At 36.9% G+C, this 27,145-nt stretch overlaps 2 protein-coding genes across 6 annotated transcripts in view; one reads left to right on the forward strand and one right to left on the reverse strand.

The window, feature by feature from the left end:
* Nucleotides 1-27,145, forward strand: part of PDE1A (phosphodiesterase 1A) — a 219,209-nt gene that overhangs the window by 178,489 nt on the left and 13,575 nt on the right. For all 4 annotated transcript variants that reach the window (XM_068138424.1, XM_068138423.1, XM_068138425.1 and 1 more), the window contains 9 exons: nucleotides 298-414; nucleotides 2,950-3,090; nucleotides 7,730-7,830; nucleotides 10,237-10,362; nucleotides 16,062-16,163; nucleotides 16,283-16,403; nucleotides 19,246-19,327; nucleotides 20,830-20,950; nucleotides 22,783-22,967. In XM_068138424.1, coding sequence (XP_067994525.1) covers nucleotides 298-414; nucleotides 2,950-3,090; nucleotides 7,730-7,830; nucleotides 10,237-10,362; nucleotides 16,062-16,163; nucleotides 16,283-16,403; nucleotides 19,246-19,327; nucleotides 20,830-20,950; nucleotides 22,783-22,967 — 1,096 coding nt within the window. The remainder of the gene's footprint in view (nucleotides 1-297; nucleotides 415-2,949; nucleotides 3,091-7,729; nucleotides 7,831-10,236; nucleotides 10,363-16,061; nucleotides 16,164-16,282; nucleotides 16,404-19,245; nucleotides 19,328-20,829; nucleotides 20,951-22,782; nucleotides 22,968-27,145) is intronic.
* The window catches only part of PPP1R1C (protein phosphatase 1 regulatory inhibitor subunit 1C), an 87,288-nt gene continuing 75,913 nt past the window's right edge, over nucleotides 15,771-27,145 (reverse strand). For both annotated transcript variants that reach the window (XR_010987352.1, XM_068138430.1), the window contains exon 6: nucleotides 15,771-16,146. The gene's annotated coding sequence lies outside the window, so the exon portion shown is untranslated. The remainder of the gene's footprint in view (nucleotides 16,147-27,145) is intronic.

Here is a 27,145-nt window from a genome sequence, read left to right on the forward strand (position 1 = left end):
GTATGCAGAAAGTTAAATTTGAAAGATTAAGGGCTTTGATTTGAAGCATATAGAATTGCATAGATTACATTGCAAGTATTTTATTCATATCTGGCACAACTCTCTTTTAATTATTAATATCGAAATAGTCATTCTTGTATTATCTACAGTAGGAGTTTGAAAGAGTTGAATGATAAGAAGCCACAATTTTCCTTCTGCCCTTCATAAATCCCCCGAATGTCTTTTGCAGAAATTAACTGGAAGCCTACTTAAAGAGATGTCAATTTTATGGTTCTTTTCTTTTCCTGTCATCTACAGGATGTTGATAAGTGGTCTTTTGACGTATTTGCCCTAAATGAAGCAAGTGGAGAGCACAGTCTGAAATTTATGATGTATGAGCTGTTAACCCGATATGACCTTCTGAGCCGTTTCAAGGTCAGAAATTAGCCACAAATATATGTCAAATTATAAATACAAGGAGGCCAGGGTACGCTTGAAATGTTTTTTATTGTACAATGCAGTGTAAAATTTCAGGGAATGTGGCAAATTGAACATTGTATCAAGTGGAACTTTCACTCAGAGCATGCAAATTTTTATGCTGCCAAAAAAATGGAAAGCTATGTAGACGCAAGTTAAGCCAGTTTGGGATGGGATGGTTCTACTGAGCAGCTAAATGCTGTAAGCACTACATAAACAGATTATGTACACAGCCTATTTACTCATCCATGCTGAATCAGTGTCCCAGTTTCATGAAACAAAGATTCCTAATAAGGCAAAAAACTGTTTTTCGTAGTCTAGATCATAGAATGTTGCCCACCACTGTTCAGGGGGTTCAGATGAACCTTCCTCTTTTAACCAATTTGGGGAATCCATGAAGAGAAGACTTCTTTTCTGTGATGTTTGAAGGCTTTTGCAATACAAAATGAAGTACCTATACCAAATTTGAAAGACTTAAGATTAAAAATGGATCAAAATGCCAAATTTATCATTATAATGGTACTGAATGAAAGCTTCATTATAGTTTCAAAATGTCACCACTGCAAAATTCCATGTTGCTTTTGAAGAGGCTTCCTCATTCTGAGGTTAGTTTAAATATTTTAATTTTCACTGATAACTCAGACTCAGCTTTTCCCATCAGGCTTTTCCCTTCAAGCTCTGGGTGCCTGAAATCAGAACCACACCAGGACTATCACTAATGACACAGTCAGAGAGTTCCTGGCTCAGTGGGCTAAGCAAATTTTCAATATCACTGTTTACCTTGCAGGGCTTTTAAATACAGAAAAAATCCTTATATAATGAAATTATGTCAGCAACCCCCAGCTGACAACTAAGCACCACATGACTGCTCACTCACCCCTTTTCTCAGCAGGAGGAGGGGAAGAAAATTGGAAGGGTAGAAATGAGAATACTCATGAGCTGTTAAATAATTAACATGAATAAATAAAATTATTATTATTATTCATAATTGTAATATTGTGATGAAAAGAAGAATAAGAAAGATAGAAGGGAAACCCAAGAAAGAGAACTGGTGAAAATGAAAATAATTGCTCAACACCAATGAACAGATGCCCAGCCAGTCCCCAAGCAGCAGCCCTCTGAAAAACCTTCTCTCTAGTTTTATTGGTGAGGGTGACATCATATAGTATGGAATATCCCTTTGGTTAGCTCAGGTCAGTTTGTCCTGCCAGTGTCCCCTCCCAGATTCTTGTGCATCCCAAGCCTACTTGCTGGTGGGGTGGTGTGAGAAGCAGAAAAGTCCTTGACTGTGTAAACACTGCCCATCAATAACAAAAACATCACTGAATTAGCAACACTGATTCCAGCACAAATCCAAAACATTAGGCCCATACTAACCACTATGAAGAAAATTAACTCTACTGCAGCCAAAACCAGCACAATGGGGTAAAAAAGGGGACTAGATAGTACCCATACTTACACATATTTACGGATTACATTGGGTTGGAAGGGACCCTCAAAGGTCATCTTGTCCCATCCCCCTGCAGTGAGCAGGGGCACCTCCAACTTGACTAGGCTCCCCAGGGCCACATCAAGTCTGATCTTGAATATCTCCAGGGACAGGGCCTCAACCACATCCCTGGGCAGCTGGTTCCAGTATTTTATCACTCTCATTGTAAAGAACTTCCTCCTTACGTCCAACCTAAATCTACCTTGCTCCATTGCCCCTCATCCTATCACTACAAGCCCTTCTAAACAATCCTTCCCCAGCCTTCTTTAGGTCCCCTTCAGAAACTGAAATGTCTCCCCAGAGTCTTATCTACTGTGAGCTGAACAGCCCCAATACTTTCAGCCTGTTTTTGTAGGAGAGGTGCTACAGCCCTCTGATTGCATTTGTGGCCCTCTTCTGGACCCACACTAGCAGGTCTATTAGTCTCTTGTGTTGGGGGTCCCATAACTGGAGACAGTACACCAAGTGAGGTCTCACCAGAACAGAGTGGAGTGGGAGAACCACCTCCTTTAACCTGCTGACCATGCTTTATTTGATGCACCCCAGGCCAGGATGTGATTTGCCTGCTGGACTGCAAGTGCATTGCTGTCTCAGGTCCAGCTCCTCATCAACCAATACCCCAAAGTCCTTTTCTGCAGGGCTGCTCTCAATTTTATCACCAGAAGGAAGGGAAGTCATACTATCAAATTCAGTGAAAACTTCTCAGGCAAGGTAAAACTGAAGAAAAGATGGTCCTATTGTTAGACTCCTGTCTGTCATGCCTTTATTATATGAGGAATATATGCATTCCTGGTACAGACAGACAGACATACCTTGGAAACTGGTTGATTGTTCTTCAGTCTCTTGTACACTAGGGACATGCTGTGTGTGGTGTATGTAGAGGCATATAAGATCTGTGGCGTATTTATTTGTATTTATTTATTTATTTTATTTATTGCATGATCAGCTTTGCAGCTGTAGCAGGAAAACAAAATAATATTATTTTAATGTTTGCTTTCCCCTAGATCCCTGTTCCAAATCTTATTTCATTTGCTGAAGCTCTTGAAGTTGGTTACAGCAAATACAAAAATCCATATCATAATTTGATCCATGCAGCCGATGTTACTCAAACTGTGCATTACATACTGATTCACACTGGTATCATGGTAAGAAATACTGCCAAGATCAATTTGCTTCTTTTCTCAGACTCTGCTGTTTTGGCTAAAAAGTATACATGTGTCTTTTCTAAAGGAAAAAAACTCCCTTGAAAATTGTACAGAGATAGATTCCAAACTAGCATTCAGGCTGTGAATGTGACGTAACTTTAATAGTTCTTCCAGGCTCAAACTCCTTATACAGAGGAATAAAGGAGAAAAATGATCCTACTTAAATCCTTTTTTGCTTTTCTTTTCCTGTGCTTCTGTATTATATATCATACTGAAGGAGACATATTTGCAGGAGTGGGCAGGTGAGATTGTCTCACTTCCACATCAGAGCCTGGGAGGTGTGATCAAACAGGGAAGCTTTAATTTCTTCTGAGGCCCTGGCCATAGAAAAACATACTGAATCAATGCAGGCTTACTTAAATACTCATCAGCTGCTTTTTCTTTTAGTTTGTACCCTTATTTAGGACTACTCTTCTATACTGTATGTGGCTATAGTAGGTAGAAGATTGCATTTTTTTTTTTATTATTTTTTTTTTGCACTTTGGAACTAAAGTGAGTCTGTGCAAGCGTTTTTCCCCCTAAACACTTGTCTTAGATTTAACACCAGCAGTGGGAATCTCCTCACTATCAGCTTGCTAGGAAAAAAGTAAATACTGACTGAAAGAAAACAGGCATCTCTGTCAATGGCCTATAGATGTTTTGTCTTCATTATGAATGCACTTGGAAAGTGACAGTAATTTCTGTTTGCAGAGCCATGAACCAATTCCATAAGACTTTAGATGTTTGTGCTGCAATATATACACAATAAATGACAGTCATTCACTTGTTAAGCCTTTTCTCACTGAAAGCTTTGCCTTTGGCTTCAGTAGAGGCAAGAACAAGTCCCCAGGCATTGGAGGGTTTGAGTGTACTGTTAGAAGGAAGTGTTTTACCATCTTAGTATTCTAAGTATCAAGTTTTAAAGCTACAATTTAGTACAAGTACTACATGCAGACTGAAGGCAGCTAAGATTCCTTTTCACATTGAGGTGTTTTCTTGCGAAAGGATGTTCATCAGACTGAAACGTAGGCTAGACAGCTGTTGCAAAGATGACGTCAAATCAAAGTTGTGTACAATCTTCATGTATGAAAATAACATTTTAATATAAGAAAAACCTTGAAGAGATTACATCATGATTCATATCCTACCTTTGTCTTCTACTGTAAGATAAACTACAAGCTTTAAGTGGCATGAGACTTGTCTTTGTTGCACGTATACACCTGAATGAGCAGCTTAACAGGGAGGAAAATCCCTTTGTTATATTATAGGAATTCCCTTAGCCCATCAAAAAAGGCCATAACATCCAGATTTTTTTTTTTTTTGTGTGTGTGATGCCTGGACAAGTTTGCAACTTCAGGGCTATTCTAGTTAATTTGGGATGTTTAGTCAATGATTAAATGACTTTGCCACACATTCTGTGTACCTCTGAACAGCGAATGAAGGAACCTGTTTTGTATTTGAATATCTGCTCTTCTGTTGGATGGATATGAGAATGAGATAGGCCTCTCCAACTCAAGTTCTACAATATCAGCATCTTAACCTTGTAACTGTACTTTCATGTGATTTAGACAACTATATTCAGAAAAGGTTAGGCTTTACTACAGTTACTTAGCTGTTAAACCTCATTACTATTGCAACATTGCTACAAAACATTCCTACAAAATTAAGCCAGGTTTTTAATATTCACTTTTCAATTGCTGAATTAAGATTTTGGAAAGTTCTTGGAAAGATATCTAACTAGGACAGAACTTGGTCAAGATTGCCTTCAAACAGATACAACTTGTCAGACAGAAGGAAAGTTTATATAAATCAGTGTTTGAAAGAAGGTCTAGTGATTCTGCAGCTTGCAAGGTATTTCTGTCCCAAATGTCATTTGCTGTTTGAGAACACATCAGTATCATGCAAATGTTCTATTTAACTTGCTGAGGTTTTTTTCCTGTTCACTGGTCAACCCCACAGAACTGTACTCTATAATGCTTTGGGGTTTGTTCCTCAAACTTACCGTTTTCAGAGTATGTCCATTGTAAGGCCTTTTTTAACTCCATTGTATCCTCTAACAAATAACTAGACAGGACTCAATTTGATGCAATTCTGTATTGAATCGCTCTGTGGTTTTTGCAGAGTTGAAGTTCTTGTGCTTTCACTGTATCTTAAGGATACTCTCAAGTCTTGCAAAGAATTATTGTTTTCCTTCCTCATTTCTTCAAGACATACTGAAGCTTCATACTGAAGCTGAGTTTTAGAAAATCTTTTTCATGATTCCCATTTTTAAGGTCACATTTTTTGTATCTTTTATAGATACCTGGAAAACAGTCATATTTAATCATTTGCCAAAAATAGTGGGCCAGTCAGAATTTGTGCTTCTCCACAAGCCCTTAGAGAGATTCCACTGAGAAATTACATACTCAGTCATAGTTGAAAAAAAGTAAAATTATCATTGTGTTTTCCGTAAGTTACTGTCTATCTTAAAAGGCAAGATCCAACCATCTCAGATCAATGTGTTAGAAAGTTAGATATCACAGATGGCACACAATCTATTAACCTTCCCAAGAGAGTAAATCCCAGATGATGCAACTGAAATATATAACTCAACTCTGCATTTATAAAATCTTCATCTTTATAAAGATTTAAGAATCCAAGTCCCAGGGAATACATCTTGTAAAGAACTTTTGAGTCATCGATCATCTTCCCACCATCCCTTTTCCTCCCACACACCTGTATTGCTGAAATTATAGGAAAAAATGACTCTCCTGTCAATAAGTGAGAGATTCCCTTTCTGACTAATTTTTGAGATCCATCATGGGTTGGTTTTTTTATTTTTGGTTTTGTTTTTTTAAAAAAGGAGCCAGAGCCCATGGAAAGTTGAAATAAATGTCTTTACTTATAATCCACTTATAATATTGGAAAACATCTGTCAATAAGAAAATATCTTCTCCAATGGCTATCATATCTGCATGTCAGGACGTAAGCAGATTCCAGCTCTTTTCAGTCTTGCAGGCCTCCAGATACCTGCTTTTCCCTCTCTCTTTGAGAAAAACATTTAACTCTCCAAGAGCTTTCTCCTACCTTCTTAGAAATTCTTTAGCCAAAGCAGTTCTCTCATTCTCTGATTTCAATGCTTATCTGAATTTTGAGTATACACCTACAGTCCCTGGAATACTCACTCTCATATAGTACTGTATGAAGTTTCTGTGTAGCCCATAGATGTTCTTTGTAAGGAATAGTTTGCTATTTGTGAACACATTGTCTAGCATCTATTTTGCCTATTGAAAGAGCTGATCATAAAGAAAAAGTTTATGCTTAGCTTTAGTTAACTTATAATTATTTGGTTTCTATTCTCTTTGGTATGTTGAAAACATTGTGAAAGCCAGGACTGGTCACAGTCTGGTTTCTTGTGGCACACAATATGTTGAAGGTCATAGTTTCCTTTTTTAGAACTGCTCACAGTACATTCTCATTTCTCTGCTGTGAACTTTAAAAATCTATACTACTTCACCAACAGCCAGTACTTGTTGTTCTTTAGCAGTCTTATTTTGTCACTGAGTGACTTATTTAATTATCATCACATTACTTATGAGTCTTCACTCTTTCTTCTTCATTGAAAGAAGTACTACTATTAGCAGCTTTTACATGATATATCCATTCATACACATATATGTGCATATATGGGTGTGTAAGGATGAGATCACTATTCAGTCCTTTAGTACAGAAGCTTACTTCTACACTAGAAAAGTCTGAAATATGTGTGGAAATGCTTGACTGGCATTTGACTTAATCAGTCCTATGACTGTGGGGGTTAATAATCGTATGATTTTTCTGCCCCCATTTTTAGATAGAGTAAATTTTCTTCTCAAAGATGACTTATCATTCAAGAAATAGAACTTGAAAGATAAAATAGCAGAAGTTATTTTACAAATCATGCAATACAGAGCAGCCTAAGTTAGCAAGAGGTATAAAAGTGAACAAAACTCCAGGGTCTGAATTACTTTCTATATATGACCTGTATTACCTTTTGTTCTGTGTAAATTTATACTAGCCTTATGCAGCCTTTTTTTGCATTACTACAAAGTATAATAAAATTTATAACTGTAAAATCTCCAATGGCTCTACTTTTAGTGCTATGTACAGTGGTAAAATGTAGTTAATGCCAGCGTTGTACCTAGAATTTATGATGAACTGTGTATATTGTTCACTAAAAGACACATGAAAACCTTAACTTTGTAACAGGTTGCACAGAATGCACCATAATGTGGACAAGTGCCATGTATAGGCTATCAGATTAGATACTTCTTACTCAAAGCGTCTGCAAAATTTACTATGTAATTGTTGTAAGAACTTCTTCTGTTTTTGACTGCTAGTATTTACTTTACTAGTGACTGTAAGAATATTAACTTGCTCTTGGAGAAATCATAGTAAGTAGAAGGAGTTATTTTGCTGTATAATAATACTGAAGTGTTATGGATACGTAGCTACTTGGAATAAGATAAGAATTAACTTTACTTGAATTGAAGGTAATGCAAAACATTTCCACTACTTTAGTGTTTACTCTGAGTTAGGCTGTAACAGAAAATATGACTATCATTTGTTTCTTACTTGCTAGCACTGGCTCACAGAACTGGAAATTTTAGCAATGATCTTTGCAGCTGCCATCCATGATTATGAACATACTGGGACCACAAACAACTTTCATATTCAGACCAGGTGAGCAAAGTGTTTTTTTAAGTGCTATATCTGGAGTTTGCTGTTCATTGGGCTGAACTGTTTTATGCCTTTTACTAATAGAGCTAGGAAGTAGCCAGGTCATTCCTGATTTTATAAATTGCTTCCTTGACCTCTGTACAGTTAATGGGACTGTTCACATGAACAAACAGAGTATGTAAAAGCATGTAGAAGTAAGCTCCATAGTGTATGAAATCATTATATTTTGAAGAGCTGACATGTCAAGAGAGTTTAAAAGATTCAAAGTGTAGACTTGAAAACTCCTTATCCCTCTGTTTGCTCTTTTAAATTCAGATACTTTTGACTGAATAATTTCTTCCACAGTGTTGCCAGAAAAATACTATTTCATTTTCAGCAACATCTTCACTTAAATCAGGTGCCACATTTTGTTTCAAGTTGTGTGTGAAACTTACTTGGTCCTAGAACAGAGGTAGAAACCTTCAAATACAGCTTTAGAAATACCTACCACAAATCCTCTCCTGGCAGGTTTGGATGGCATTTGCAGTAGGTTTGTAAAAACAAATTTGGAAAGTCATCTAGTTTGAAAGTCACTCTGATCTCATTCAGGTGTGTCATCCTAGACTCCAGTCTGGAACAACAGCATATACATCTCTTCTTTAAAATATTTTCAGTTTATCAAAGGAAAATCACTGACTAGTTCATTACTGGATGAAAAATGGTATATCTGATACTTACCCTAGTGCAAAGCATCTCATTGTTCTGCTACACTAGGCTATACTTTGTTTTCAGTATCCTCAGTTGAGGAATACACTTTATCTGCTCTTGAAAAAATATTTCAGCAGAGCACTAACACATTCTAACAAAACAGGCCTGTGCTAGAAATGCTACAACTTGGAACAGAATCAGTTTCCACTCACTCATACAGATTGTGCCCAATGGTTACATTTAAATTAAATCTGTATTATACTTGTGCCCCGAGATGTACCTTCAGTGAACAAATTCTGTATGTGCAGCTGAAATAAAGATATAATTCTTTTCTCCTTCAGCATAGTCTGTCTAAAAATAAACTTCAGTTTGTAGTTCCAAGTTTATATTACTTTTCTATTTTTGTCCTTAATATTTTGCTCTGAAGTATTGCAAAAGTGGAAAATTAATTAAGTTGTTAGACTTTGAATGTTACTTGTGTATACTTGCGAACAGATATTTGGTTTGTGATGGAGCTCATTCTTCTTTTCTAGTGGAACTGGGCCCTGATGTGACATCCCAAGACTATGATTCCAAGCTTATTTTGCCTCAGAAAAGCTGACAAAATAGCTGACATACTCATAGCAAATCTTAGCGTTTTTGAAAACTAGTCATAAGTAGCTCACACTGTACTTCATAAACAGATGTGATTGGCAAACCACAGATTTTCCCTTGATTAACAGGATTATGGATGCAAATATATTGATAATTTATGTGGGTTATGGTTTATTTCCTTTAAATAAAGCTTCCAATCCTATTTTATTTTTTTTAGATTCTCTGGTACCATATCTTACACATAGGTGGTTACACTGAACATACACTATTGCTCGGCAGACCAAGAGGCTGAAGTTACCCCATTAATTTCATAGTAAGGTGTACTGCTAAATCATCACACCATTCCTCTAATACAGACATTCCAGTTTACACAAACTGAAACACTTAGGAATTGTTTTATCAGAAGTGTAGCAGAAAGTGCTGTCCTGAGGTTGCTTAGCAAATCAATTCAGGTCTTGAAGAAACAAATTCCCCAAGGATTGATGACACTTGTAGCTAAGCATGATAAATTAAAATCATATAGAAATTTGTGAAAAGTAATTCTGGGGTTATAGGTTACTCTTTAATTAAGAGGAAAGGATATTGCTGAGGCTGCTAATGTTGAGGTAAGGGTCTGGCTCAAGGAAGCACTTGAATTCTATCAAATTTCAGCTTAGCATTTCTTACATTCCACTGTTACAAGGATCACAGAATCTTTTGCTTATGAGTGATATGGGCCTAAGCACATCTCTCTCAGAACAGGGGTAGTAATTTCTTAATACCCATGCTATGTGTGGAGCCACCTCTGCTGGTGATGCATTGTGTTTTAAAGGGTTGTACTGACAAAGATTGAAGTAGCCTAATTAGAGCATTTCTATTGCTCTGTGATGTTGTCTACCGTGAAGAAGCTCCAAGAATTCACAAATTTTTGTCACAGTTATATAAATAAGAAAATTACACATTTAAAAATATTACTTTCCCTCAAACTGTGTATACTATGGTATAATGATAATATTTGATACATTTAGGATGGAAACTTTATCAGAATTTGATAGATATAGTCAATATTCATAAAGAATACACAGTCCTATGTTCCACAGTGCCATCATCAGGATATTATTGCAAATTCTGCCTTTCTTTTAACACTAGGTCTGATGTTGCAATATTGTACAATGATCGTTCTGTTCTTGAAAATCATCATGTAAGTGCTGCATATAAACTCATGCAAGAAGAGGAAATGAACATCCTGACACATTTAACCAAAGATGACTGGAGGTAAGACCTACTGTGAGGCCTCAAGCACAAGCCCTCTGAGGAGAGGCTGAGGGAGCTGGGATTGTTTAGCCTGGAGAAGAGGAGGCTCAGGGGAGACCTTATTGCTGTGGTTCTAGCCAGGAGGGGGTTGGTCTTTTCTCCCAGGCAACCAGCACCAGAACAAGAGGACACAGTCTCAAGCTGTACCAGGGGAAGTTTGGGCTTGAGGTGAGGAGAAAGTTCTTCACAGAGAGAGTTGTTGGCCATTGGAATGCGCTGCCCAGGGAGGTGGTGGAGTCACCGTCCCTGGAGGTGTTCAAGAGGGGATTGGATGTGGCACTTGGTGCCATTCTCTAGTAGGCATGAGGTCTGTGGTGACAGGTTGGACTTGATCTTTGAGGTCTTTTCCAACCTTATTGATTCTATGAATAAAAATTCATTCCAGTATTTAAAAATAAAACAAACCACTAGGTCTCCCCTGTGGTGTATATTTTAAGAATTCAAACTGCAGGAAGAAGCTTTGGCTAATCAATACATAGAGCTTAGGAAAGGCTTCTGTGATGTAACAAAGTACTGTTTGGAAGACTCCATATAATTTTAGTTAGGTGCATTTAGGAAGCATGGTGTTGGACTATTGACAGTGTCTCAGGTGGAATAGCTTTTCAGGAAAACCACTCTTAAGCTAGGCTCCCTTTGTCTATGAATGAACCAAAATCTTGGTGCAGAGTGACACAATGCTACCAGCTTGAGTACTACTGCCTCTGGGAAATCTTCGGTGTAGCACAGCTCAGCATAATCATATCTTGGTCAAGCATTAAAAATTGAACTATTTGGAGAGTCCAATAGTAATAAAGGCCCAGAAGAGCTACAGAAATGACATTTCTTGTTCTTCTCAAATGTAGCAAAATTCCTGAACAAAATTTGAACATCTTGAAAGAAAGAGGATCATAACTGAATTATCACAAATACTAAGACCTGTAAGACCAAAATGAACAAGTGTTAGAGATAAAATTTTCTCCATTTTAAAAAAGGACCTGTTGTCTTTGTATATCTGTGATTGCTGTATAAGATGCTTAAAGTGAGTCTTCTGTGTTTACTAAGCATAGCTATTATTCAGAAATCCTTAAAATCTCTTGCACACATGGGGACTATGAAGTCAGAGAGAGATGTTCTGCTTCCAGGAAGGTCTCCCACTGATAGGTCTGTCTCTGTGACCCTATTTTTGCTTGTCCTAGCTATTGAGTATGGAGAAAGTGATTATATCAGGAGACAGCCATCAGAGGCTGATATTCTGTCTTTTAAAACCATCATTGTAGAGAGGTAATGATTTTCAACTCTTCAGACTTGTTGCTATGAGTGTATTTTTTGAAGTGTCTTTGTTTCATATTGTTTCCTGTCAGAATGCTTCCAGGTAGAAAGGGGAAGGCTTTCTACAGTTAAATTTCAGTTCAGGACTGGACCAGAATGTCTTGAAGATGCCTGTGTGCTTCCCTAGTCCTGACTCCTTCATCACTGCAGACCACTGTAACTGAGTGTAGTTTGGTGATCCCTGCATGCAGTTGCTGCAGCTGACAGAAATCTGGTTGCCAGCTAGTAGAGTGTATCCCAGTTGTTCCCTATTGTTATGTCACTGATGAAAAGAATGATAGGGTGGAAAGTCCTGTGAAAGAAAATATTTCCCTGTAGAAAGTGGAGCCTATGGTTTCCAGGAGTGTGATGTTTGTACATATTGCTCCAGTGAACTCCAACAGAATAAAGGGAGGAATGTCATAGACTGTCTTCACATTTCTGAAGCATGCTCTTCTCTGCATAGATTGCTTTGTCTGGTCTGCCCATAGTTCTTTCTCCAGTCCAGTTATGGACCCTTTGCTCTAACTTCTGTTGCATTTAATTTCTCCATGGTTTTTGAACCTGTATAATAAACTGCCATGTTCTTTTGGAAGTTGCTTAATTACACACTATGTTTGCTTCTGCTTTTCAATCTTTCGCTGTAACCCAATTAGGACTTCCTTTTTAGTTTTGCAAATTTTGTTTGTATAGAGCAACTGCATTGATCCAGTCCACTATTATATGCAGCCAGTTTGAAGCTGGTAGGATTTGGCAAGTAAACTATGTAGAGATGCACAACCTGACTAATAAGCTCAAGCAACTAAAGTAGATGATTGGTTTTCTATGCTTTGTCACTTAACTGGGCAATTGCAGTCTGTACTTTCCAAAGTGCCAGTCTAGGAAACTGCACAACCTGTTGAAGTCTGGTACTTTAGAGGGTCAGTCATGGAAGTGATGGTTTCTTGGTACTTGTTGCTAATATTAAAAAATTCCTGTTGCGCTGTCATCAGATACAGGTGTTCACAGGTGCAATGTCAGATCTGTTAGCCACTTGACAGAAGTTCTTCAGTTTTCTCTTATTACTGGGTGAACTTCTTGGATCTATACTAAAATTCATGCTGTTTGAGCAAGAGTTTTGAAGTTTTTACTGAACTAAATTGGCACTAAATTGAAATGATAATTTGTTCAACTTTTTAATGTACTTCCTGGCACTGATTAATTTCTTGACTACTGTCAGATCTGTTTGCTTGAGTTGCAACAGTTTCAGTTTTTTTTTATCAAATTTAACACTGCTGTCTATTTAAACTGTAGTTCTGCTAATTATTTCAGCAATATGAAGGAAAATGACTGAGAATTATTTTATAAGTATTACATGTTCTGTTCTACATGGCCTTTCTTCTTTAAGAAGAAAAATGCACTAATAAACTGTCAGCTTCAATTAAGTTTAAAACACAGAATATGGTTCTTAGCAGAGAAACACTGCCAGCATTCTGATGAGGTGTCCTTTGTGGATAACATGTGACATTCATAGTAATTTCTCACACTTTTCTCAACTCTGAAAATGTATTCTAGTCTTTCATACTGTCTTGTTTCTCTCACACCCCTAAATTACTAAAGTGAGATGCATTTGGTCTCCCTTGTTTGATTTACCAGGCTTCTACTGTTCTAGCACCCCATGTGTCGTATCAACAGTTATAGGTGGCCAGGTGTTGTTGTCTCAAATCATTCCAGTCATAAGGCATACAATGGTATATTGCATGACTATAGAAAAAAGACTAACAAAACATGCATTATAAATAATGTATAATGAACATCTTTTCTTTCACAAATTCCCTTGGCACTCTTCTGTGTGAGGGAAGCAGGATTCCTTAACTTGCAAGATGAACCTTATGTCCTCAGTTCCCAATTTGCTGTTGCTCATCTTAGCCTGCTCTTGCATTTTTTCATTAGTTTCCAGATGACTAAATATCTTTGCCATGGACAAACCCAGGTAAAGCTGGTTTCTCTTGATTGGTTAACTACTTTCCTGAGAAATTAATGTGCCACTCCTTGTCTCTTGTTTATTACAGCGTTATTCATGTAATTTTTTCACACCATCCTGCATCTGTTTCCTTACAGTATACTATGAATAGGGCATATGGATATAGAAGGGTTAAGAAAAGATGACAGCACATTACAGTTTACTTAAGAAAAATGGACAATATATGCTCAAACCCAATAATCTTCCAATTGTGGGCCCCACAAAACTGCTGTGCACAGTATGTGAATATTGTTAAGCCTTTCTGTAATAGATCTTAAGATGACAATACCTACATATCTTTTTTAGTGTGAGCAGTACTAACTGTGTTAACCCCATGCTTGTAGCTATGGGCTGCTTAATAAAGTGATCAGAGATTTTTGTCCAGGAGTTACCTGTGAGACCAGCTGGGGCCTTCTTCAATATGGAAGTTGAGATTTAGGAATTATTTAAGTCCAAGAGTAATCTTCTGTGTAATGGTAGTGGGTTAAGCATTTGTAGCTCTAGAACTTTATTTAACATTTCCCCATCAGTTCTAAATTTTTCACCACTCTGTGGATGATGGATGGAATGCAGGCAGGAAACAGCTGCAGACTGTAGATGGGGAGCCTATTCTTTGCTGTTAAGCAGCTTTTTTGCGGCAAAAAATCTTCAGAAGCGTGTGAGGACAGCACTACATTATTTGATCTTTATTCATGTGACGGAAGTAAGAATTAGGGTTTGTTTGATGCCATGACAGTGTCAATAACTGAAAGCAGTATTTTGCTTCTCTGTGTGTCTCATAACAGACAGGTGAACTTATTTCTGATTACTCTTAGAAGTTCATACATGGGAAATTCCTAGGAAAATTTCCCATGGAAAGGGGAAGTGATAATTATTTCAGTCATACAAATGACAGGGTTTAACAGTGTAAAGTGATCAGTTTTCATACAGTATGAGCTGTTCTTTTTTTCTTTTTTTTTTTTTCTTTTTTTTTTTTTTAATGGGTTTAAGTTGTGTTTGAAGAGTACAGTTTCAAAGAAGTGTGGAGGAGGAACAGTTGGGATGCAAATTAATTAGTATCTTATTGTGAAGTCAGATAAGGCAATGCACTTTCTAAACACAAGTTGCTATGGCTGCATACTATTGACTAGAAGTGAGCATCTTTTTTCCAGTTACATCAAAGCAAATCAGGGGTAACTATACAAAAATCAATGACAAGTATCAGATTAAATATGCAATTAATTTGCCTCAAAAGCAATCTTAATAGTTTTTGTAAAAACTATTCTAACAGCCCTAAAGAAAACTGCAATTTACCTTTTTAAAAGAGTCCTTTAAAAAAACATCATTGTTGAGTAAATCAAGGATATGAATACAGTATGAAAGATCAATGATACTGACTAATGTAGGGTTCTATTGTAATTGATATTTGGACACCATTAAGTTTGGGGATGTGCTCGTGAGGGTATATGCCACATAATGAAAAATGTAATGCTGTGAGTTGTTCCTGAATATACATATAAGCAACATTTGCACATAAATCTTTCTAGGCCATTTAAATATTTTCTACACAAAGGCTCAGTAGACTCCATGTAGGAGGATATGCAGAAGGATAGACAGTCCTTCTGCATTGAGGAAACAGAACTTTTCAAATCAGTAATTAATGTTGACAAAAGGAATGTACTTTTGTGTACAATCAGAATTAATACACTCTCTTACATGATGCTTGCTTTACTATTTTTGTATTAATTTAATGAAAAGCTGATGGACGAGCCAGACTGACAATAATACCACAATACAGATAATTTCTAAATCCCAAAGTTCTTCTGAATCATGGAATAGATATTAAGGTATTTTAAAGATGAAGGGTAGATTGTCATAATGGTCATATATTGATATAACATTGATAGTGTTTTAGATGCAATACCTCTTGTTCTTCTGTTTCCACAGCCTTCTTGCTAGGTTTAGTGTTATATCTGGTCTTCACTAATATGCAGGTAGTAATAAAAGACAGAAATATATCCTTTTTCGTGGTAGTAAGCCTAGAGAACAACTGGGGTTTTTTGTATACTCTACTATTTGAAAAATAAAGACTTATAATGGATGACAGAGCTACATGTAATTTTAGTTTATACGCTAGAAAAGAGGAATTACAAAACAGTTTGGCTGAAAGACTGATTGCGGAGTGCCTTTTCTGAAGTGTGCTGCTTTCACAAGAATCCCTTTAGGATGCAATGTTCAGGTTGTTAATAATTTATTTAAATGCTTAAAGAAAATGTGATAAACCTCGTGGTGTTATTTAGAAAGTTATAATTTAACAAGTACTGTTTAACAAGTGTACCATACAAAGAATACATGAATTGTAATAAGTCGTTTTGCTTTTAATTATTCTTAGGGAGTTGCGTAGCTTGGTCATTGAGATGGTGTTGTCCACAGACATGTCAGGTCATTTCCAGCAAATTAAAACGATGCGACATACTCTGCAACAGACAGAGGGGTAGGTTATATTCCATTATGCTCATTATCTACAGCCTTTCAATGAATTCATGTATTAGAAAAGAACTTTAACAGTTGCTTTTGTTTTGAGATAATTGGAGCATGTCCTTGAATTGACAGGGTAGACAAAGCCAAAGCCATGTCTCTGATTCTACACGCAGCAGACATAAGCCATCCAGCAAAATCCTGGGAACTGCACCACCGGTGGACCATGGCCCTGATGGAAGAATTTTTTCGACAGGTGCCATTTTTAAAATATTTTAATAAATCTAGTCCCAGAAGCAATGGTTACAGAATGAAAGCTTTTTATAAGTCTACTAGCAAGGATGCTACTGGTTGTGATTGACAAGCATAGTCAGTAGTATATATTGCTTATTCTTCACACTGACAAATTCAAATTTTATGTGTGCGAATATGATGAAACTGTTATAACTCTGTATCTATTTCAGCTGATACTAGAATTCTGAGGTTTTTTTTTTCCCTTTCAATTATAATATAACTTGTCAAGTTGTTTTCATTCTGTAGACAGAAATTTATATATGCTCTGAGTTAAAAAGCAGTGCCAGCAGAGTAGGATGAGGGAGCTGAAAACAGGAAAAGTTCATGTTCAGCAAGGAAGGCAAAAAGCTGTCTCCATTTCAGATTTCAGAAGGCCCTCTTATTTCTTTTCCTTACCAACACTTCTCATGCATATGCCACAGAGGTCTGAAGGTTTTTCTTTTGTAAAAGCCTTAGATTAGACAGTATGATCCTGTAAATTCTGTGGCCATATATCTCAACACAAAAACAAGGACACACCTTTCTAAAAGTCTTTTCATTTCTGTGGGATACTGAATTCAAAGAGAAAGGCCGATAGGCATTGGTGTTGCTGCTGCCATTTTTTACTCAGCAGGTGAAAAAACTATTATTTCAAAGGGAGAATATTCTCACTGTGATGAATATTTATGATCATGCACATTTGTAATGTGACATTTAATGAAATGTAATTGATAGTCAAAGTCTAGTTTGGGTTTTGCCCAGTTCCTACAGCTATACATGTGTTTTTAAAATTGTTAACACAGATAATGAAACAGTATATGTCTTGCTCAGCTTGATTATTTATTTTGCTGTATAATAATGGTTTAGGGGTGAACTTTGTAGCGTTAATGTCTGGACTTGATGATCCCAGGGGTCTTTTCCAAACTGAATGATTCTATATTTTCAAACTGGATGTGGCACACTGGAAAAAAGAAGTCAGAGGATGAAAAAGTCAGAGTGTTAAACTGTGAGGCTGTTAGGTCTATCTGCCCTAGAATGTTCTTGCTCAGGTACTAGAGGTTGTTTGCAGGTGTTCTCAGCAGGCAGCTTCAGGACATCCTTGACTTTTTACTGGGGAGACAGATTGGAAAGCTGGTGCCGTAATTTAAATAATGAATGGACTGAGTTTTGTAGAAATACTGAGAAAAGTCATGAGTTTGTGTTTGCTTGTGTAAATGAAAATGATGAGGATTTTGAACTAGAGAGGAAGAAAGAGGAACAGATTACCCCAGATATATATTACTTGAAAAGGTCAGAAATTACCAATTTTGTCACGGAGAGACAGACGAGACAAAGCCCATGGGGCAGTGAGGGAATGTGTCCAGTCAAGTGGATGTAGCATTAACAATAAACAGTACCACACCGGTCATTGGGTGATTAAGATCAGCTAATGTTTTAGTTATTCCTTTATACTTTCTGTTAGAAGAACTATCTGGATCCCAAATAAGCTCTTTAAAGACTTATGAAGATATTTAACAACAGAATCAAATCACCGTGTATATAATTGAATCCCTCTTTATATGTACTCCTAAAACCAGCCTCTGGAGTAGTTCCAACACATTTAAAGTGTGATGAAGTAGCTGTACATTTATAAATGCACTTAGCAGTGCAGGCACAGTAGGTGTCCTATTTCCAAGGTGCACTGGCTTGGTTGTGCATCCTCTGGTCCGTTAAGATGCCAGCCAAGATGAAGTAGTCCAAATGTGTAAGAAGCCTGCTAATTCCTCCTCTTCTTTTTTAAAGATAATAATTCAAATACTTCCACTGCCTTACAGTAAAAAAGGCAACATAATCTGAAACTGGTGATGTAAAACAAATGCTTTAGTAGTCAGCTTTTTAACAGGCAGTAGTAAGCAGCAGGAAAAACAACAAACAAACAACAAAACAACCAACAAAACCCCATCACCTAGACAAAAACTTTGTTAACTGCAGCTTGCAGTTAAAATATATGCCAGTGCTAACTTCAGGGGGAAAAGCCAAACAATGCTTTGAGTTTAAAAGCAGCAAAAACTAAATAAAGTGTGTTTTAATGCCAAGAAAAATCTGAGCTATTTGTTTAAAACAGAAATACACCCACTCATCTCAAAACCTTAACATTAAAGAAGTACATAGTTCAAGTCACTCAAAGACATATCACAGCTCCTGTATCATTTTGCTTTCAGTCTGAATACATTCAAAACCAGAAAAACTGAATTTATCTACTGAGTTCAGCACCTGAGCAAAGAATTCTCTTTACTGTTTTGATCTTTATGTTGATTTTTAAATCTCATGACATTCTTATGATCAATTTAAATAGCACTGCTGTGCCATTATTACAAATTATAATAGACGTAGACTTATATGACACTTAAGTATTAATTATGTATTGCACTAATTGCAAAATGTAGAGTCATAGAATCATAGGATTGTTTTGGTTGGAAAAGACCTTTAAGATTGCTTAATCTTATTGGCAGATGACTTGCTCTTGAGGAGAATTTACTTGCTTTCAATAAGTTCCTTTTTATAAAAAAAGTCAAATGTAAGTTAGAATTAACACTTTTACTTTCCTAAAAACTTAAGTAATGAGTGGTTTGGGTGTGGTTTGGTGTATTTTTTTGGTTAGTTGGTTGATTTTGTATGTTTATTTGTGGTTTGGTTGTGTTTTGTTTTTTTCCTGTGGCTTGTTTTTATTTAGGAATGTCAGTGAATTAGTGATCTGTTGAATAAATACTAAGAGTGTTCAGATTCCTTTCTGTCCCTCTCTCAAATATGTGCTTATAATAAATATTAAACATTGTTGATTTCAGGGAGACAAGGAGGCTGCTTTAGGTCTTCAATTTTCCCCACTCTGTGACCGCAAGTCTACTTTGGTAGCTCAGTCCCAAATAGGTAATGACAAGTTGCATTTCTCTTTTTCTTATATGTGTAGGAGCATTTAAAATCATGTGAACATTTCTTATACCAATTTTAAATGTTCCAAATGACACCATGTAGAAGGTATTTCTTTGCACCTATCTTTTCAGCAAACTCATACTCTTACAGCAAAATGTGCTGGTCTCAAAAGAACATGGAGTAATTTCAGCATATGTGATGACAAAAAGGGGTAGGAGAAGCATCAACCAAAGTACTGGACATGAGCCCAACTTTTACTGTAGAATTTGATCATGTCCTCAGACTGACTCCTACTCAAGAACCTGCAGGTCTGTCTCTACCACAGTTTGAAAGCCTGGTACCATTTTGTAGATGCATCTCAACTTAAATCTAATTCATACATTGGATCTCTGGACTGCAGTTAAGACTGTCAGTGTGACAAAGTCAGACTACAGTCAAACTTCCTTGGATTGACAAGGACTACTGCATTCTGTTTCTGTCTATCCTGTGTTTTGGTCAACAGTGGCCAGACTTCACCTTCCCAGCTCCATCCCTGTTTCCATCAATAAGGAAATAAGAATCGATAAAGATCACTGGGGCTAGAAAGATACTGAATAAAGCACTATGTCCTGCCAACAGCATTACCTTTTATGTGAGTGAACACAGGGAAAGATTCTGCAGACTATGTCTTACCCTTGAACTGAAGCATGCCATCCTCTCTGATCTTGTCTCTCAAAATGCCCTTTATTCAGTTTCAGTGGAACTTTAAAGGCTTAAGCATTGTACCTACAGCAGAAGGGAAGCTGGGCCCTAGGGTGAAGCACTGTTGCTCACCTTTGTGCTATGTTGCATGGTTAGAGTATGAAGACATCTGGAAATCCATTGCTAGCTCATGTTTTAGCTTTTTTCTTTTTCCTTTTTTTTTCTTCTCTCTTAAGTGCTCAGCCGAGAATAATGCTTCATTCTCTCACTGTGTCATTCTGTATCTTGATGAGCACTTTAAAATGTAAAAGACATTGTTCAGAGCTGACATCTCAGAACTGTGGGTTGAATGCTGTCTCCTGAGGATATTACTTGTTCTCTTCACTGATTTGACAGAACACTCCTACACACTGTGAAGTAACACTTTACCTCCACAGAATAATAAACAGCAGTTTGAAATATTAACTCCTTGGCAAAAAGCTCTCAATGGTAAAAGAGAGAGTATGACTTCTAGCTTTTTGCCTCAGCGATAGCTTCCCTTCTATTCAATAATTAATATGAATTTTAAATTTTAGGTGTTTTCTACAGATTTACAGGAATAGAATTGAAAAACTATAATTATTAATATCTAGTTATATCTATACAACTTCAGGGAGATTTTGTTTTAGTTGTGCTTTTTTCTTCAAGATTATGCCAGTGAAATCTAGTATATTGAATCAGAATTACAGTAAGAAAATCAGCCTGATATCAAGTATTTATTTTTATATTTAAGATCTGTGGAATTTAAAAATATGATTTTCTCTCTTTTTCTACTTCAGGCTTCATTGACTTCATAGTAGAACCAACGTTTTCTCTTCTTACTGACTCAATGGAGAAAATTGTTATGCCTCTTATAGAGGAAGCATCAAAATCTCAAAGTCCTGCATTTGGGACACCCAGGTATGAATACACTGTTTAGTTATTGAATTAGCATAAACATAACGATGTCATTTTCAGAACGATCTCAAATACTTTGCAGTTGGCAATGTAACGTCACTAGCTGTCCAGTATCGCCACCGTGTGGTGTTGTGTTGTATTTGCAATATGCTGTTACTCCAGTGACTGGGCAGGATCGTGCATTTTAAAAAACACAATAACGAGCACAATATACCATATCTAACAGCAAATTTTCCCCCTTTGGCTAAAATCTTAGCAATATATTATAGAAGTTCTTATTTCTCTTCTCTTGAATCATTTAATGGACAGTACAAAAAGACATCTTTATGAGGAACAGTTAGAAGAGGAGGTGATAAAGGCTTTATGGTTTTTTGTTTGTTTGTTTGTTAATGATGTTGTAGGTCACTTTCCTTCTTCACCTTTTCATGTTGACATTATTTCATATATACACTTGAGACAAAATTGATTCCATTTATATTCCATTTGAGCACGATGCAAGAGGGGGTTTGACCATCAAGCTCTTGATTTTTGAATCATAATAGAAGTTGTCTATGAAACAAATGTGCTATGGCAGATAATGTTATCTGTTTTCCACACTGAAAGTATCATTCAATAATCAGATGCTGCTTTTACAAATAGTAGCTCTGTTACCACATTTTTTCCCCATTTTAAAACTAATTTGAGCTTTCACTGAAGCTTCTAATGTGGTAACTCTGCAGGGCAATTTTTCGTTTGCTGTGTCTTAGTTAGATTTTGATAGCAAAATGATGAACCAAACTCTCTGATCATGAGTTTACATGTATTTTGTTTACTAGAAGTAAGCAAAAGTTACTAGAAGTAGGTATTTATAACATTGTTCTTCTTAGTGTTGTAGGGAGTATAGTGCTAAATGAGGACATTATTGATAACAAATTTGTTTACCTGCTCACTTCCTCATCAATGATTGAGCATCAGCCACAAATGATTAGAAGGTCCAGCCTTCATTTTCACTTGATATTCATGACTGAGTGCTAGATGAATGAAGGCTTATAATCTGGCAAAGATTCCTCATGTGATGTGGAGAATGAGAGATATTTTTTTTTCTTAGTGTGGAATCAAGAGCTACACCTGTAAAGAGAGTAGAGAGCCTATATGATATAGAAATGTCTGAGTCAGCAGAGCTGCACAAACAGTAGTGAATGGGTGCCATGAGTATATCGTGTGGAATTCACTGTGGTGCCTGGAAAACATTAAATTCATAGCCTATTATTTCCATACTGTCCCATTCCAAATCTCCAGAGCAGTTAACTTGTCTTGTGCAGTTCTCATTACAACTATCTTTTCTGATTAATGTAAAACCATTTGTATGCATATTATCATGTCTTTGGTACCAATGATATAAACTCTACAGCATAATTGAGTAAGCAAAATTTGGTATGACATGATTACCTATACAAGGCCAGAAACAGGTCTGATTTTTTAATACCAAGAAAAAAAAAAATGTTGTTCTTTTTTCTGCTCCTTTACATGCATCTGCATATTCACATATGAATAATCAATTTTACTTCTACCTTATCTTATCTGTAAGGCAGCTGCAGTAGTTTTTAATTGGATTTTAAATCCACTGTACTAAATCCTTCTTTGACTACACTTGAAAGGTATGTACCTTGAAACAAGTTTTTAGTGCAAGCTAAACTTACCTGTCATACACATTTATGTCTTGATTTTTCTAAACGGTGAAAACTATTGTTTTAAGTTAATGATTACTTGTAGGTACTGAGGAATCATTTGCTGTTTGTGTCTTACTGAAACTGCCAGGCTATGTTCATAGTTTAGGAATTTTTTTCCTTCTGCAGCCAATGTAGTTTGGGAGCAGTAAGCAATGCTGAAGCACAAAAACGAACCAGTTTTAAAAGTCCATGTGATGGAGGGACTCACACAGAAATTTCTCTAGCAACTGTAGACCTAAGGAGCTTTAAGGACAACTTGATGAAGATTATTCAAGCAAACAAAGAAAAATGGAAAGAATTAGCAGTAGAAGGTATGATATACTAAGGTGGATTTTTTTTATAGCTTACTCCCTAAGGTCACACCTACTTTTAAATTTCTTTTTTAATTCACTTTTTTTTTATTTCCTTCAACCTACAAGAATACATAGTTGTCTTGTATTCATGTATTTTATGTCTTAATGTTTGTTTACATGGTCCTGCTTTGCTCTCCCTGGAGGTATAGAGATGTAGGTGGTCAGGTGATAAGAGGAAAACTTGTAGTCTGTACAATAAGGCTCTGTTCTGCTCAGTTTATCTGTAGACTTCTGGTTTAGAAATGTTCATTCTTGCACGTTTAATCATAACTGATAGTGACATCTGCTTTAAATGTCCAAATCAACAAGTTGAAGTAGTATGTGCGGCTGCATTTCTTAAGAAACGGGAAAGTGATATTTTGCTAATAAAAAAGCTATTTGTTCCTCACCGTATGGGACAAAATTCAGTATCAGGGGCTTCTTGACACTATGCCATAGGAAATTATTTAAATCGTCAAGTGGACCTAAAGATCTGATAATCACAGCATATACTAGACACAAACGAGGCAAAAAAGTGACTTTTTATTGATTGATAATTAATAGAGCCAAACCGGCATCAAAACTCTTAGCTCTTAAGCCACACCTGACAATTCTCTGGAGATAGAATTATCTGAGTGAAATGCTTTGCGTTAATTGTTGAACACAAGTTGTAACCTTGACCCATTTGGGAATATTTTGTCCACTGTCTGTGATGTTTCTGAGTAAGCACCTGGAATATTTCAGTACGATGTTGCACTGCTGGAACTGATCTCATTGTACTGACTCTAGGCAATGGTATCTTGGAACCCAGTGCTAGCCTTGTCTTTCTTCCCATCACCCGAAGCAGCAGGATTTTTTTCTTAAAGGCATGTGAGACAAGCCAGAAAAACACTGTTGATTGGTGCTAAATTCTAATTTAGTGCTAAATTGCAAATTAATATTCTCATTAGGAGAATATAAAGAATAAGCTTCCATGTATCTACTGTGACAATTACTTCAGAGTTGGGTAGAAGTGGCAGCTAAGGAGGAGATTTAACTAATAATGTCTTCTTCATGTGCAGCTTCTTATGATCAGTCATCTCTTTTGATATTGTACAACTAATACTGACTGATCAAAAGGACAAAGCTGCAAATTTGTGACGATCAGTAGTAATAGGAGACCATCTGGGTGCCCAAGACCACCTAACTAAAGCCTGCAGAAATCAGGCAGCCCTGGGCTGTCTACATGCAAGATCTTTCAATATGGAAGAATGGAGAACTTACTAGCCAGAAGTTTGCCAGTTCCAGTTGAGTGTAACTAAATAGTTTGATTTTGGTACATCAGCATTTTGATATATTGGTTTGGGAGGTGTACAGTGCTATCAAAGACATAATTTCCCCTTCATTTGTAGTGCTTTGTAAGTTATTGATACATTTAGTCCAGTTTTTAAGCCCAGTTTTTACTGGGCTATTGACAGCCATTAAAAATGCAACGCTTCTCGCAGCAACAGATTTCAGAATTCTTCTGGGTAAATGATTGTTTCTCTATGCAGTCAATATAAGCATGAGGCCCATCAAGATCCAGGAAAATCTTGGCATGCTTTCTACTGTGAAAAACAGAGATGTTAATGTTCAAGTCTCTGCGGACTTTGTTAAGATTGTGGTTGTTTATATTCTAGGATGCCCTTCTTTTCTTCTATCAACTTGACTAATGAAGTATTTCTAAGTATTTCCTGAACAGATTTATGGAATTACAGTAGAAGGTACATTAGGAAAACTGATGGGTAAGTGTAAATAGCTGGTGTTGAGGTCAGAGCTTGATGAACAGCATCAGCTCTGTGTGACTGTGGTTGAATCTGTTTTGCAAAATCTCCTTGAGAGCAAGGAAAAGTTTTATAGAACTCCACCCATAAGGAGGCTACTCACATCAGCCTCTTCAGATGACTGGAGCATGGCATGGAGGCCTTCATGGTGCCTTATTAGAATCTAGAGAAACCTTATAAATAATGCAAATACTTTTGACTACAGATTCATATTTTGCATAGTATGCAAATAGTAAGGTTTTAAATAAAACCCATGGGAAGGTTATATATGTTTTGTGACAGTAAGATATTTTCCATTTATTTGAAATGGAATATGTGAGCACTAAGGGCTGCTAGAAAAGATATTTTCACTAAGTGAATGTAGCCCTCTGGAGAGCACTGTCTGAGGTAGCAAGTAAATTCTTTGTCACATAATGGGAGCAGGAATCTTCTGCAGCTGGTCCAGATGAACAGTGTATCTGCAATGAAGCTGCACCCTGCAAAGCCTGAAAATCCTTGACCAGGCTGTGCAAAATTGGAATCTAGTAATGAGTAAAAAATATTGAAATACATCCCCTTCTTTCCACTTGAATTCAATTCCTTTCAGATTGCACTCAGTTTTGATTAATCTTGCAAGTGAATAACCTGAGAACCTCAGATAATTTGTTCCATCCTGTCTGGATCTCATGTTACCTTCTCTGACTCTATTGCTTGATGAAAAGTCTTTAGGTTCCTCTGGGTATATGTATGAACTTGTGTTTTATTCCTATATTAGGAGGAGCATGTACTGAGGGAAGAAATGTTAGGGGATCACTGCCAGGTGAAAGGAGTGTTATTGCTATCATTGTTCATAGCTAGGTAATTTATGACAAGCTGCAAAGAGCTGAGTGCACTGAGGAGGTCATGCGTATGAGGAGAATGTGCCAGAGTAAGCAGGCTGACTGTTAGTGTAGATCTCCAAACACACTTCCTGAGCTGACTGTGACAGACAGTACTAGTGCAGTTAAAAGAACCATCTGCATTCATGTCAGTGAGCTCCACGAGCACTAGACATTGTTTTGAGTTTAGTTCCCAGGCTCAGAAGATGTTTCTAGAAAATGTAGTAGTACAGATAAGTAATATAGAAAGGAAACTAGCAGAAATTCACATAACTTTCTAAGGAAATAGGATAAAGAATTTCCATTCCAGCTTCTCACCTTTTCAGGATAAGGCTACTCAGGTAGCATGGGTTTGGAGATAATTCAGCTGTCTCAGCAAGGGCCGATTCCTCTGCTCAGGTAGCCCAGAGCAGAAGACTGAGACGCACCGGCAGTGCCAGTGACAGGGCAGCTTTTCTGGACCTGCTGGTGCTACCCCTCTCTGTAAAGACAGTTGCTGTTGAGAGTTGATTTAGAGCAAGTAGCTTATGCTTATGGAACAGTGTGCTTTGTTTTGGAAAGGCCTGTGTTAGTAAAGAAAGCGTTTTTCTACTTAGGCAGCTGCTTGAGAGCTTCCTTAACAGAAGGCACACTAAATAAGATGACTCCATTTTGCTAAAAAGGCCACGTCTTGTATAATTGATGCAGAGGAGCTCAGTGCTCTATAGCCTAAGGGTCCTCAACCTTTCACCACTGGAGAATTAGAGGAATGTTTCTCAGGCCTTTCAGGGAGTGCTGTTAACCGGGAATTACCATAATGATCAAACATCTGGGATTCTAATTTGAAAGCCTTGATGTTTAATTAATATTCCAAGCCCCTAATCACCGCATAATCTGTCTTTGTTCAGCTCAACACAGTGATTAACAGGCGATTCCGTCCTGTGCGTTTTTCACCATAGCACGAGGGTTGCTATTTGCAGTTGCGGTAGTTGTAGCAAATAGACAGTAAAGATGCTCAGATGAATCTGAGAGGTTCCTTCATTAGAGAAAACATTTGCTAAATGGGTTTTAAGGTCAGGAAGTTACTGATCTACTGAGAAAGCTGTATGAAACACAACTTCTGGGGAAAGATTTAAATATCATGTAAAATCCAGCTCTTAGAACATAGAGAAATTGTAACACAATGATTTGATATTTTTAAAACACAATGTTTAGTCCTTATGCTGACAATGTTTACCCATTCATACTTTGTTCTGCAAAAGTGTTCCAAAGATTTACTAATCAAGTTGGTCAGTGGTTGCGAAGCTCAGGCACTCTTACAGAGTAAAAGGTCATGGACTAGTAATTATGTTCATCATCTATTCTGCAAACATCACTGTAAATAAAGTTACAGTGATAAACAAACATCATTATCTTCCCCTTATAGTTGAGCAAAAAGAGCACAGAGAGCTTATGACATCTCAGGTCATATAACAGCATGAAGGAATGCAGCATACAGACGAAAGGCCCAGCTGCCAGT

This window comes from Melanerpes formicivorus, unplaced genomic scaffold (assembly GCF_026170545.1).
Source record: "Melanerpes formicivorus ecotype bairdi unplaced genomic scaffold, bMelFor1.0.p_v2 SCAF_5, whole genome shotgun sequence".
Classification (NCBI taxonomy): domain Eukaryota; kingdom Metazoa; phylum Chordata; class Aves; order Piciformes; family Picidae; genus Melanerpes; species Melanerpes formicivorus.